Source organism: Aotus nancymaae, unplaced genomic scaffold (genome assembly GCF_030222135.1).
Source record: "Aotus nancymaae isolate 86718 unplaced genomic scaffold, 86718_ANA_hifiasm-v0.15.2.pri h1tg000020l, whole genome shotgun sequence".
Lineage (NCBI taxonomy): Eukaryota > Metazoa > Chordata > Mammalia > Primates > Aotidae > Aotus > Aotus nancymaae.
In genome coordinates, this window is record NW_026988432.1 from 70429277 (window position 1) to 70444247 (window position 14971).

The 14971-nt window shown below is 38.2% G+C and overlaps 1 protein-coding gene across 3 annotated transcripts in view; it reads right to left on the minus strand.

Annotated features, from left to right (window-relative positions):
- The window catches only part of FAM210A (family with sequence similarity 210 member A), a 52846-nt gene that overhangs the window by 5821 nt on the left and 32054 nt on the right, over positions 1 to 14971 (minus strand). For all 3 annotated transcript variants that reach the window (XM_064379462.1, XM_064379461.1, XM_064379463.1), the window contains 2 exons: positions 6981 to 7481; positions 804 to 915 (listed from right to left, as the gene is read on the minus strand). In XM_064379462.1, the coding sequence (XP_064235532.1) occupies positions 804 to 915; positions 6981 to 7453 (585 nt within the window). In that variant the 5' untranslated portion in view covers positions 7454 to 7481. The remainder of the gene's footprint in view (positions 1 to 803; positions 916 to 6980; positions 7482 to 14971) is intronic.

Consider the following 14971-nt stretch of genomic DNA (forward strand, 5'->3'; position numbering starts at 1 on the left):
TAAAACAATGCTACTTTTGACTAATGCTTTAAAACTGTAATTCTTAGATATTCTTATACAACAGAAGTAAAATAAAATAACATCTAGTTTCTAAGTGTTTTCAACTTTCTTAGGTAAAAGTTTCCTAGACCCTCATAAATATTTGTCAATTCAGAGAATGATATTAATATGGCTAAATTCCACAATTTATAGTGAATCTTCCCTTCCAAAATAAAAACACACAGGCATAGAAGCTATAAAGATGATGTCTGAATCCAGAGAATAGTTATAAAGATTTCAACTTCTAAAATAAAACATATGTTGGGTTAAGATCTAACAAAAAACAATTTATCATGTAAGACATAAGACAATTTGGGTTAAACCTATTTTACTTGCTAAGAAAAGATGAACTATTACAAACAGTAAAATAAATGCTAAATTTTGCTAACAAGTCAGGTAGCACGCAGATCACTGAATAAGGAAAAACAAATATAATTATGCCTTAAAATAATCCTATCTCCATTTATCAATGGGAGCAATGTCAAACAGATGACCCCTATCATGGAAAAACACAAAAGCCTACCAATTATCTGATCACAGCAAGTTATGAACGATCTACCAATTTTTAAGACATTTCTTCCTAAAACCACATTTTACTTCCACTTTAAAATTTTGTTATTTTACATTAGTCACCAGACACATCAGAGATGAAATACAATGTTTTAAGTTACAAAACAAGATTGGGAGCTAACATGGAGTCTCATGGGGAAGTGAGCAGGTCTCCGGTGAGGTCTGAGGAGCAATGGGTTCGTGACAGTACCCACCTTAAACATGGCGTACGCTGTCAGTGCATTTCCACTCTGGGAGTTTTTCAGGATGTTTACCACACTGTCAGGTAACCCAATGAGTTCTAGAAAAGGAACGAGATTCACTCCTCTACGAGAAAAAAAAAAGGTTATTTTCATATATATAAACTTAAAGCTATTTTCCAAACTTATCTGAAAATACCAAAACCACACTATAATTTTATTAATTACATTTTGCTTAAAAGTTGACTGTGCATTATCAAGCCCTTTACCTTCACCTTAAGAGAACATCTTACTTGATGTACAATATGCAACATGCACACAAATATCACATCATGCAGTGCCTTACTGCCTACAACTTCTATTTGCTTCTGCACGTGGGCATCCCAGTTAGTATGTTTAGAAAAATAGAAGCATTTATTAGAGTAAAATTTACAGCTTTAAGTAAACTATGAGAAAGGATGAGAATCATTTGCCTGGTCTTAGTTTCCTCAACCTTAGATTGCTCCAACTCACATTTTAAGACCTAAGATTTTTACCTTTAAAATTACATGTAATTTTGTGTAAAACTGCATTATAAATGCAAGAGATATTTTAACATCACTTATTATTATGAGAATGTGTCATTATGCAAAAAAATATATGATACTATGGGTTTGATGGAAACTTCAATTACTCTTAAAGGATGCTTCCATTCTATTAACAGACTTAAGGCAGGAGAAGAAGCAATTACTGTATACTGTGACAAATTTCTGGAGGGAGGAGAGGCAGAGAAAGTCTCCAACCTGAGCCATGACTTATTTCCAGTTTCCTGATTATCAACGTTCCCCATCCCTGGCTTCTTTATTTCCAGTTTCCTGATTATCAACGTTCCCCATCCCTGGCTTCTTTATTTCCAGTTTCCTGATTATCAACATTCCCCATCGCTGGCTTCTTTATTTCCAGTTTCCTGATTATCAACATTCCCCATCGCTGGCTTCTTTATTTCCAGTTTCCTGATTATCAACATTCCCCATCGCTGGCTTCTTTATTTCCAGTTTCCTGATTATCAACATTCCCCATCGCTGGCTTCTTTATTTCCAGTTTCCTGATTATCAACATTCCCCATCCCTGGCTTCTTTATTTCCAGTTTCCTGATTATCAACATTCCCCATCCCTGGCTTCTTTATTTCCAGTTTCCTGATTATCAACATTCCCCATCGATGGCTTCTTTATTTCCAGTTTCCTGATTATCAACATTCCCCATACTGGCTTCTTTATTTCCAGTTTCCTGATTATCAACATTTCCCATCCCTGGCTTATTTCCAGTTTCCTGATTATCAACATTTCCCATCCCTGGCTTATTTCCAGTTTCCTGATTATCAACATTTCCCATCCCTGGCTTATTTCCAGTTTCCTGATTATCAACATTCCTGAGCCCTGGGCTTCTTTATTTCTAGTTTCCTGATTATCAACCTTCCTCATCCCTGGCTTCTTTATTTCCAGTTTCCTGATTATCAACATTCCCCATTGCTGGCTTCTTTATTTTCAGTTTCCTGATTATCAACATTTCCCATCCCTGACTTCTTTATTTCCAGTTTCCGGATTATCAACATTCCTCATCCCTGGCTTCTTTATTTCCAGTTTCCGGATTATCAATATTCCACATCCCTGGCATCTTTATTTCCAGTTTCCGGATTACTGACATTCCTGAGTCGTAACTTCTTTATTTCCAGTTTCCGGATTACCGACATTCCTGAGTTGTAACCTCTTTATTTCCAGTTTCCTATTATTAACATTTTGCCACAATGGCCGTTGCTCTCCTGGACATTGTAACTCTTCACCCCTAAATCAGAAGGAGGACATTCACCTACATAAACGCCACATTTATAACATACATCTAGATTACAGTTTCCTAGATTGTCCCAGTGTTTCCCTTATGGCTATTTTTCCTGCCTCTCTAGTCTCCTTTTCTCTAGAAGTGCTTCTCAGCACTCTATGGTGGAGGAGGGCAGGTCGTCTTTCTTGACATTGAGATTTGTGAAGCATCCAGACCCGCTGCTTGGTAGGACATCTCTCAACTTGAGTTTGTCGGATTGTTTCCTCAAGATGAGATTCAGGTTAAGCATTTTCCCACAGGAAAATGACAGAGTGGACACTGTCCATCTCAGCACATCACAACAGGGGGCACATAAGGCCAGTCTGTCCTATCCTTGGTATTACAGAGTTTGCCTCTTGGTGAAGGCAAGGTCCATAGAGACCTTCACTGTAAAAGCAGCTTTCCTTATGTCATTAAGAAAGAGCATTGCCTGGATCCATTCTGTAAACTCTTTATTTTTAATATTAACTAGGGAAAAGATGTACCAGTCTGTGACTTCACTGTAATACTACACAGTCAGGGAGCAATCTTAACAGATATAGCTGATCATCCTCAATAAAGGGCTATTGAAATTACTTATCATCAGAAGTCAAGAGGAAATCAGAACAACTTAAGGGAAATTTAAAGAGATAAATTAAAAAATAAACTATGAGTCCAATCTCATTTCTATCTTCATTCTTTCCTCAATCTCCAGTTTCAATTATTTTTCAAATCTCTTTCTAGGTAACAACTAAATCTCATTAAAATAAGGTTTAACAGCATAGCCATTACTCAATGAATTTAACCAAGCCACTAAAATAACTATGCATGGTAACATCCTGCCATAACATGCTAATTATGTCTTCTAGTACCAATTCAATTACGAAATTATTCCATTATTTCCTAATTCCAACTAAGCCCAGTATATTAAATCTATATATTTAGCAGCAATCATGAAGGAAAAAGAAAACATTTGGCCAAATATAAAAGTGAGTTATTAAAACAACCACTACCACCACCACCATTTATCACAAAGATCAGACAACAATTCTTTGGGAGGTGAAATGGGTGTACCGCTTAAGCCCCAGAGTTCCAGACTAGCCTGGGCAACACAGCGAGACCTTGTCTGTATAAAAAATTAAAAATAAAAGGTCATACAACAATGGACTGAGACACCAAGCACAAGCTGTGTCATCGCTGGCATGCATCTTTTGTCAGATGAAGTAAGCATCTAGTTCCACTTATTTCTAAACTGTTGAGTTGATGACTTTTCTTAAAAATAACTTCCATTTCCTCTGGAATTACTGAATGTGAAGTACTAATGAGGGTCTGATTCAAACAAACATCCACTGTTTGTCATGTTCTACTCTGAAGTGCCCACGGTCAGCCAGGAATCTGTGCTTCAAAAACTGCCAGCTTTACAACTGTTTCCACAGATGAAGAAACACACAAAGGAGAAGCACATTCACCGTCTGGATAAAGTACAGTAGAAATCAATCAGGGGTTTGCCTCAGAGTGAGTTTGTAATTTTAAGAACTTGAGATCTCAAACACAAGGCATCTAAATGCAGGGACCACACCATCATTGGTGAGCCACATTTGATAAAACAAAGCACTTCTAGACAGAAGACATCAGATCTCTGCAAGGCTTTGCCAGATAGGAACAGCAACGAAGCTTGGTTTAAAATAAAATCTATTAGCACGCACAATTTAGAACTCCCTGAAATAAAGTATTTCAAAAGCCTGAGAACTTCATCACTGTGTTAACTAAATATAGAATGACATTTTGCTCTAGGGTGCCTAGAAAGGCAGTAATGCGAGCTGTCAGAGTAACTAAGACAAACACTGGTCAGTAATACGGCATGATGTCAAATGCTCATCTTTCCAGCTACAAACTATTTTTCTCCCTTTCTTTTAATAGTAAGTAGGCAACAAAATAACACAGAACTTTTTTCACCTGAAACAAACAACACTAAAATACAGACTCTTGTCAGGTGAATTGAAAATCTGTATTTAGCATAATCGGCTTCCATTTTTACAATACAATCATCCTACAGTGAAAACATTCTAATTCCTTTTTCTTTCATTCATGAGTTCAATTATCTTAAGCATTACTTGTGATTAAGATCTTCATTTAGAACAAATCGACTTTCAATTTTTGAAGGATCTAATAAAAACTTTAAGGACTGTTCTGGAAAGCAACCCATCCTGCCCATTATAAATTCGCTATGTGATGCTATGACAGAACTGACCCAGTGGTTGTGGAGGGCAGTAGTGGTGCTCTGGCAACCAGATTCCCATGCTAACAGCCCCAAAGCAAGGTGTAATGAGGAAGGGTATAATTTTAAAGTTGATAGTTGTACCACGCTGTTTACATATAAATAAGCATTCTGCAAAAAAAAAAAAAAAAAAAAAGAAGGGGGAAGATAAAACTAAGAAAGTTGCATTTCACAGGGGATGACACAGGATCACCCACAATTGTTTTAGGTGCCACACAGCATTATTCTGGGTCTACTTTTTTAGTTACAGAACTTTTACCAAAGAGAATAAGAAAAAGTAAAAGGAACAAAAGTATTCTTCTTAATAGCCTAAATTAGAATATCATATTCAATTAATTAAAAGCTTGAATTTCTCCCTTTAAGGCCAGCCAGGAGACTCAATGCCTTGCCTTATGGGCAACCTGACAAGGGCAAAAGAAACAAGTATTTTTCATGTCATCTTTCACAGACTGAATCGTAAGAATCCTCCATGATTCAAAAAAGAAAATTTAATATGTGGAAATCTATTCATTACAAAGCAGAACTGAATGCCTATAATAACTTTTGATCAAAATGGTAACTTTATGTTCTGTTAAAAAACTAAGGGCAGTTTTGAAGACTTCTATAAATATTAAATGTGCCCAAAAATGTCATTAATAAACAAAGAAACAATTCCATAAAATATATACATAAGACTCTTCTGCAAGGAAAGATACAATTCTTAAAGAAAATGATATGCAATGAAGAAGGATATAATTAAATAACAGGAACGTAGATCTAACTTAGTCTGCAATAGGGTGCTTCTAAGGAGTGAGCTTTATGTACAACACTAACCATATTTTGTTAATGTCTCGATGTCAGGCTGTTAAATATAATCAAGCACTGAAAATCACTCAACTCTGGAAAGTATAAAATAATTCTCAATCCATCAGGAGAGTACTGAATTGTCTAAGTCCTTCATGCACACCAGGACACTGAGGAAATGGGCACTCAGCCAACTAGTGGCAGAAATGGGAAATCATCAGTCCTGCGCCTAAAGCAGTGTGAAGCAAGCAACTTATCTTAAGGGAAAGGCACAGTATTAACAAGGGAGATGCATTTAAAATTGTATGTTTCAAAACACTGGGAGGCTAAACCTAGAAGCTTCACTTCTGATAAGAACAAAAGACCTTCCTTTGACACTTACTGGACTTACATAATATCAATGCAAACAGATTAGTAGCCAAGCTTTGGCACAATATTCTGAATTTCCCACCAAAACCATACAAATACAAAATAGGTATCTTTTCACATTTATGAACATTCTAAGAAATATATAATTGTGGAGTCATGCTGCCGCCAAATTTCTGAAATTTGATCATTTTATGTCTGTGGTCTCCTGAATGCCAGGATGAAATCTGCATACAGGAGTGTGTGCTTTGAGATAACACACACCTAACTGGGTTTTTAGTCCAGGCACCACCTCTTACCAGCTGAGTTATTTTGGGAAAAGCTGAACTACTTTTACTTCTCCTTGCCTAATCTGTTTTCTCATTCATAAAATGGGTGTAATTGTATAACTTGCTTTATATGGTTGCTGGGAAGATTAAACAACAGTTAAAAATTTCTCCAGATGCTTGCTCCAAACAGTAAGCAAATGTTAACTATTATTATTAAAATGTGAAAAAAGCTATGAAAAGTAGTTATCCTCCATTGATGAAAAACATTAAAGCATTTAAAAATCTTTAAATCTAAGGCTATCCGGGCCGGGCACAGGGACTCATGCCTGTACTCCCAGCACTTTGGGAGGCAGAGACAGGCTGATCACCTGAGGTCGGGAGTTCGAGACCAGCCTGACCAACATGGAGAAACCCCCTCTCTACTAAAAATACAAAAAATTATCCAGGCATGGTGATGCATGCCTATAATCCCAGCAGCTCGGGAGGCTGAGGCAGGAGAATTGCTTGAACCTGGGAGGCGGTGGTTGTGGTGAGTCGAGATCATGCCATTGCACTCCAGCCTGGGCAACAAGAGCAAAACTCTATCTAAAAAAAAAAAACTAAAGCTATCATTAGTACAATTTAAAAGACAGGGAAAGGCATTCAACTAAGCAAAAACTTACTTCAAGGCTGCATAATAAAATGTTCCAAACCAAACACCAGAAGTTATTAGATGCACTGGAATCAAAACTTTTCCATACTGTCTAAATGTTTTCTTGAATCGTTGATAAAGACTAATAGATTTGTCTTGTAAAGGATCAGGCTCTTCCTTTTTTTCTGGAGTTCCGTGCGCTGTGCCACGGGATGAAAAATCCCTCCTGGATGAAACACGCTGCTTCCCTTGCTTATGGTGAAGGACTCCTGGTTGGGGTGGATGAGCATCCAATGGCGTCCTTTCCTTTGCAACACACTGGGCAGCAGATAAATGCAACCATTGTTTTTGAGGACCTTGCACCAAAACCACTTTGGATTCAGCATTGCACAAAAGTAAAGGTCCCTTTACATTTTGACAGTGTCCAAAAAGACCAGCTTTATGTAGTTCCAAGCATGTCCTGCGTGCCAGTTGAGATACAATCCGTGGCACATTCCATTGCATTTTGAAGAGTGTTGACAGGTTTCAGCTTCTACAAAGACAAATTTTTTAAAAAATTAGATAATACTTAGGTTTCCATTTTAAATCAATTCTTTTGAAAATCAATCATTAACTATTAGGAAGTAAAAAGATACTGCTACATAATCCACAGAAATTGATATTAGGGTATACAGTTTAAGCACAGTGTAATTTTAAAATCTCATAAAGGCCAGGCGTGGTTCACACCTGTAATCCCAGCCTTTTGGGAGGCCAAGGCGGTTGGATCATCTGAGGTCAGGAGTTCAAGACCAGCCTGGCTAACATGGCGAAACCCCATCTCCACTAAAAATACAAAAATTAGCCAGGCATGGTGGTGGGTGAGGCTGAGGCAGAAGAACTATTTGAACCCGGGAAGCAGAGGTTTCAGTGATCTGATATCGTGCCACTGCCCTCCAACCTAGGTAACAGAGCAAGACTCCATCTCAGAAAAATAAATGAAATAAAATATGTCAGGTGCAGTGGCTCACACCTGTAATCCCAGCACTTTGGGAGTCTGAGGCAGGCGGATCACTCGAGGTCAGGAGTTCAAGATCAGCCTGGCCAACATGGTGAAACTCTGTCTCTACTAAAAATACAAAAATTGGCCAGGCACAGTGGCATGTGCCTGTACTCCCAGCTACTCAGGAGGCTGAGGCACGAGAATCACTTGAACCCATGAGGTGGAGGTTGCAGTGAGCTGAGATTGTGCCACCGCACTCCAGCCTGGGTGACAGAGTGAGATGCCATCAAGGGTGACAGAGAGAGATGCCATCAAGGAAAGGAAAGGGGAACGGAATGGGTGACAGAACGACGGAGCGACAGAGCGACATAGTGACATGTCATCAAGGGGAGGGGGAGGGGAAGGGGAGAGAAAGGAAAAGGGAAAAGGAAAAGGAAAAGGGAAGGGAAGGGAAAAGAAAGGAAAGGAAAGGAAAAGATTATTTCCTGTTATCTGTGTTAGAAAAGTAAAAAATAAAAAAACAGAAAAGAGAAAATAAAATAAAATAAAATATCATGAAACACACCATCTAAATTTGATACGGTAAACTAGTCCAGCATGGGGAATGTTCGGAGGCCTCTTATTCTATAAAGAAGTAGTGTAGTATAGTGGGGGGAAAAAACAAGATCTGGGATCTGATGCTTTAGAGACATAATTCCACATAATTCCCTTTCAGACTCCAAGCCCAGGTCCAGCAGTAAAATGAAGATTACTTCACAGGATTGTTACCAGAAATTACACAAAATTTCTGATGTAAAGATGCTTCTGTAAACTAATGAGCATCATAAGTGTTAGTTATGAAAATGTTAAGATCTGATGAATAGCTGATATTAGTATTTATACTATAATGCCTTTGGACTAAGTTATCAAGCTATAAATCACTTATGTTATTGAATGGTGAGAAGAGACAGTCTGGTACTTATCTTCTTTTTCCCCCCATATCAATAGTGGAGAGAAAAAAAAAGTATACAGTGATGTCTCACTATTTGATCTGGCATCAGCATAGAACAAAGATTTACAAGACAGCCAGGCACAGTGGCTTGGGCTTGTGGCTTCAGCTACTCGGGAGGCTCACACGGGAGGACGCTTGAGGCTACAGTGCACCTGTGAACAGCTACTCCACTCCAGCCTGACCATACAGCAAAACTGCAAGTCTTTTTTTAAAAAAAAAGAATTATAGAGACTTTTCCAGATAATTACTTAGCCTCTCTAGACAAATGTTTTCCCGGTGGTAAATGAGATTACAGTAGCCATTCCCATACAGTCGATCAGTCCCCTTTTTTCAACATCGGGTGGTGCCACATGCCTCCCCACTCCCAGTGCCAGCTCTACCTTACTACTTCTAACATGTTGAGAACAGACAATCTTATTTAATTGTATACTAAATAAGGGTCAGTGAGATTTGAATTAGCGCCCCAATAAATTAGCACTCCAGTAAATACAGATACTCCATCTTACATGAATATTCTTTATCTGGTACACAAAGTTGACTGGTGAAACAAAAACTGCTATCATATAAAAACATTCATTAGTGAATTATCCATCTATAAAAATTAATCCCCTGACTCATTGCCCTTCCTTATCAATAATTAACATCACTCCTAACAGACTCTCACAGATAATCCAACAACAGGGTACAAATGAGTTGCTAAGTGAAACTGCAAATCTTGCAAAAATAAATAGGCTCCCAAGAAGTCTTTTAAAAAGTGATATTGGGGCCGTGTGTGGTGACCCACACCTGTATCCCAGTACTTTGGGAGGCTGAGGCAGGCAAATCACAAGAACAAGAGATTGAGACGGGGTGGCCAACATGGTGAAACCCCGTCTTTACTAAAAATACAAAAATTAGCCAGGCGTGGTGGCACATAATTATAATCCCAGCTACTCGGGAGGCTAAGGCAGGAAAATCTCTTGAACCCCAGAGGCAGAGGTTGCAGTGAGCTGAGATCGCACCACTGCTCTCCAGCCTGGGCAAAGGAGTACGACTCGTCTCAAAAAAAAAAAAAAAAAAAAAAAAGTGATACTGGAGATTAATTTCAGACAAAGCAGACTGCAAACATTCTTTCATTGTTAGTGTTAAAGAGGGGCATTTTATAACAATGATGATGAAGACATGAAGACATAACAATCCTAAAAATGTATATACCTAACAAGAGAGAATCAAAATAAATGAGGTGAAAACTGACAGAACAGAAAGGAGAAAAGAAGTTCACTTAGAGATGTCAATACTCCAGTCAGCCACCTTGATAAACCCAGCAGACAGAATGTCAGTAAGGATATAGTTAAACTAAACAACAATGTTAACCAATTTGATCGAATTGACATTTATAGAATATTCCATTCAACATCAGAATACACATTCCACTCAAGTTCACAGGGAACATTCAACAAGCAGACCCCATGGTGGGCCATTAAATATACTATAACAAATTGCAAAAAATGAAAATTATGCAAAGTTATGTCTCAAATTACAACAGAAGTAAACTAGAAGTCATTAACATAAAGACAACTGGGAACTTCCACCCGCCCTCCAATTATGTGGAAATTAAACAGCATACTTCTAAAAAAAAAATCTTCAAATGTCTAAAAATAAATTTAAAAACATTTTGAAGTAATTGAAAAAAATACAACCTAACAAAATCTGTGCGATGTGGCAAAGTAGTGCTTTGAGGACTAAACTTTGATCTTTTTCCTTTTACCCAAATTCCCATCTAAGGTATCTGGCGAGTCACACCCTACAAATCATGAAATTTCACCAGAGGGGTTTTATCTAACCCTATATAAATGGCTACTTTCCAACTTGTCTCTGGCATAACATTACATGACAAATAAAGAAAGAAATCAAAATATTTTACCCCAAAATATGTTTGCAATATTTTGAAATGACCCAGCAAAGCCATTTTCTTGGTGGAGAAAAACTGAATTTTTAAAGACTCTATTAACATAACCAGATCCCTGCCTCCAGGTCCTCACAATCCTGAAGCGAGAAACTGAGTCTAGCACCTTTTAAAAGGTCCGAATAGGAAACATTTGCAATCTATCATTTCTAAGGGCAGCCACCTTTGAGACTTGATCTATGTATTAAGAACCTTTGTATCCACAACGCTTAATCCAGATGCTCTTTTCTATTGATTTCAGGTCTTTATATAGTAACTCTTCCAACCAATCGCCAATCAGAAAATCTTTTAATCCAGTTATGACCCATAAGCCCCCACTTTGAATTGTCCTGGCTTTTCAGACCAAACCAATGTATACTCTTCATAATACCGATTGATGTCTTATGTCTCCCCAAAACGTTTAAAGCCAAGCTGTAACCCAACCACCTTAGGCATATGTTCTCAGAACTTCTTGAAACTGCCTTGGACCTTGGTCACTCATATTGGGTTCAAAATAAACCTCTTTAAACATTTCAGAGTTTCACTCCTTCATCAAAAGCTTACAGGAAGAATGCACATATTAGAAAAGAAGATCTAAACTCAATAAGCTAAGTTAACTCCTTAAGAAAATAGAGAAAAGAAGCAAGCAGAAAGAAGCAATAAAGATCAGAGCAGAATGCAAACGAGAAAAGGGAAACAAAAAATATCAACAAAACCAAAACCTAGTTCTTTGGGGGGAAAAAATGAGTAAAATTGATATATCTCTAGCCAGGATAACTGAGAGAGAAAACAAATGACCAATATTAAAAATAACTACTGATCTCATAGACAATAAAAAATAAAGGAATATCATGAATAATTTTAACTCTAAGCTTGTGAGCAAAGAAATGATCTTATCTGAGGAATATGAATTTTTATAATTATCAGGCCCAAAGAGACATTAAAATGAGACCGAAATCACGCCTTACCTCTCCTCACCAGCCCACTTCCTCTGAACTGTGTATTCACCTCTTGATACTGTTATTGCCATAAGTAGCTCTAAATTAACCTAATAATGCTAAAATTCACAATCTATAGCTTAACAATGTATAGCCAATAACTAATCAATGCTACTTCTGTAAAACAGTGAGAATTCCTGACAACTCTTTATTAGTTCATTCCTGTCCCCCAATATTTTGTCTTTAAAAATCCACTTGTAACTGCTGCTAGTAAGTGTGTATATTCAGGGCAACTTGAATCTATGCTCCTGGGTTGCAATCCTCAGGCTTTGCCTAAATAAACTCTCTACTTACAATAATTTTGCTTCAGCTTGTTTCAAGGTGACACCCACAAATTTGATAACTTAGATGAAATGGACCACGTCCTTAAAAAGACACAAACTGTCAAAACCCACACAAGGAGAAATAAAAGACTTCAATAACCCTATATTTATTATTCAATAGAGAAATGAAATCAATAATAACCTTTCAAAAAAAAAGAAACAAAACGAGGCTCAGATGATTTGACTTGTGAATTCTACCAAACATTTAAGGAAAAAATACAATTCAGAACACAAAGGCAGAGAAGACTTACTAATTCATTCCATGAGGCCAAAAGTACCCTAATACCAAAACCAGCTACATACAATCCAAGAAAAGAAAACTACAGAATACCTGTTATAAACATAGAAAATAAACATCCTCAACAAAATATTAGCAAGTCAAATCCAACGATGTCGAAAACAATCATACGCCCTGACCAAGTGGGATTTAATCCAGATATGCAAAGGTAGTTCAACATTTAAGAATCAACTGAGAAATAAAAATGAAATTGTCATCTCCCAACTGACTGAATGGACCTCCTCTTGGCCAACGGGACCCTGGGGAAACCTTGGAAACTCAGTTCAGGTCACACACCTGTTACAGGTAGTTAGGTACTGGGGGCAGGAGAGGGCTCTCTCTTACCCACTAGGAATGTCAGTTGATGGTTCAGCAATGATTACATTGCCTTTCTAAAAGTGATAAATTGGCAACAGGTGCCAGAGAGAGGCCAGTTCCTGATGGTCCACACCTGTTGCACTAAAGTGTTAAATGAATGCAGGCACCAGGAAAGCAAAAAAGGCTTCCAATAAAATCTCAGGTATTGAACAAGTGAGCCCGGGCATACATATTAAGAGACAAAATGGCCGAGTATGACCTTCCAGGGACACTCCAGAGGAAAAGGGAAGAAAGTCACAGATAGACATGCATACAACTTCCTAAACACACTGCATGTGCTTACTTCCCAAGTGTAAGGAGGGCACTGTACATGCAGGCAGCCCATCCTAAGGGAAGAATCATCGGAAAAGTGTGCAAGACACTGGAAGTGGGCCAGACTATAAAGTCCTAGGATCACGGTTAAACACTGCACTTGCCCTTCATGTGCCCGCTTGGGTCTCTCCTAAGCATACTTTCTTTCCTGTTCTAAAGCCTTTTTGAATAAATTTCCACTTCTTTTCTGAAACTTGCCTTGGTCTCTTTTTCTTCCTTATATCCCTCAGTCAAATTCTTTCTTCTTAGGAGGTAAGAAATGAGATTGCTGCAGACCCCAACAAATTCACCACTGCTATCTTTTGGATACCTTTCACCAGTAACACACCCTTCAATACAACTTCCCTTGCTTGCACCCACCCCATCCCCCCCGCCGCACTAATTTCCAATAGGCTTTCTTCCCTAGGAGATAAATAGAAACCTGCCCTTCAAAAGACTCCACACTGATAATGCTGACTACTAGCTTATCTTCCCAGGTACAGAACAAAGACGAGAGTAATTATTCCCATACAATGATATGGGCAGGAGGCAGAGAAATTCTAGGCAGACAGGGGCAGCCTCCAAGAAATATGGGATTATGTGAAAAGACCTAATGTATGCTTGACCGGTGTACCTGAATATGATGGGGAGAATGAATCCAGGCTGGAAAACTAGCTCCAGGATACTATCCAGGAGAATTTCCTAAGCATAGCAAGGCAGTCCAAATTTCAAATTCAAGAAATACAGAGAACTCCACAAAGATATTCCTCAAGAAGAGTAACCCCAAGGCACATAACCATCAGATTTACCAGGGTTGAAATGGAAGGAAAAAAGGCTAAGGGCAGCCAGAGAGAAAGGTCAGGTCACCCACAGAGGGAAGCCAATCAGACTCACAGCAGATCTCTCGGCAGAAACCCTACAAGCCAGAAGAGAGTAGGGGCCAATATTCAACATCTTTAAAGAAAAGAACTTTCAACCCAGAATCTCATATCCAGCCAAACTAAGCTTCGTAAGTGAAGGAGAAATAAAATCCTTTGTGGACAAGCAATTATTGAGAGATTCTGTCACCACCAGACCTGCCCTACAAGAGCTCCTGAAAGAAACACTAAGCACGGAAAGCAACAAGTTCCAGTCACTGCAAAAGCAAACCAGTTGGCAAAGACCAAAAATGCAATGAAAAAAATGAGTCAACTAATGGGAAAGAAAACCAGCCAGTAACAAAATGGCAGGATCAAATTCACATATAACAATATTAACATTGAATGTAAAAGGCCTAAAATGCCCCAATCAAAAGACACAGACTGGCAAACTGGATAAAAAGTCAGAACCCATTGGTGTGCTGTATTCAGGAAACCCATCTCACGTACAAAGACACACATAGACTCAAAATAAAGGGATGGAAGAAGATTTACCAAGCAAACAGAGAACAAAAAAAAGTGGGGTTGCAATCCTAGTCCCTGATAAAATGGACTTCAAACCAACAAAGATCAAAAGAGATAAAGAAGGACACTACATAATGGTAAAAGGATCAATCCAACAGGAAGAGCTAACTATCCTAAATAGATACGCCCCCAACACAGGAGTACCCAGATACATAAAGCAAGTTCTTAATGACCTAAAACAAGATTTACACTCCCACACAATAATAGTGGGAGACTTCAACACTCCACTGTCAGTATTAGACAGATCAACGAGACAGAAAATTAATAAGGATATCCAAGACTTGAATGCAGAGCTCGACCAAGCAGACCTAACAGACATATACAGAACGCTCCACCCCAAATCCACAGAATATACATTTTTTCTCAGCACCACATTGCACTTACTCTAAAATTGACCACATCATTGGAAGCAAATCACT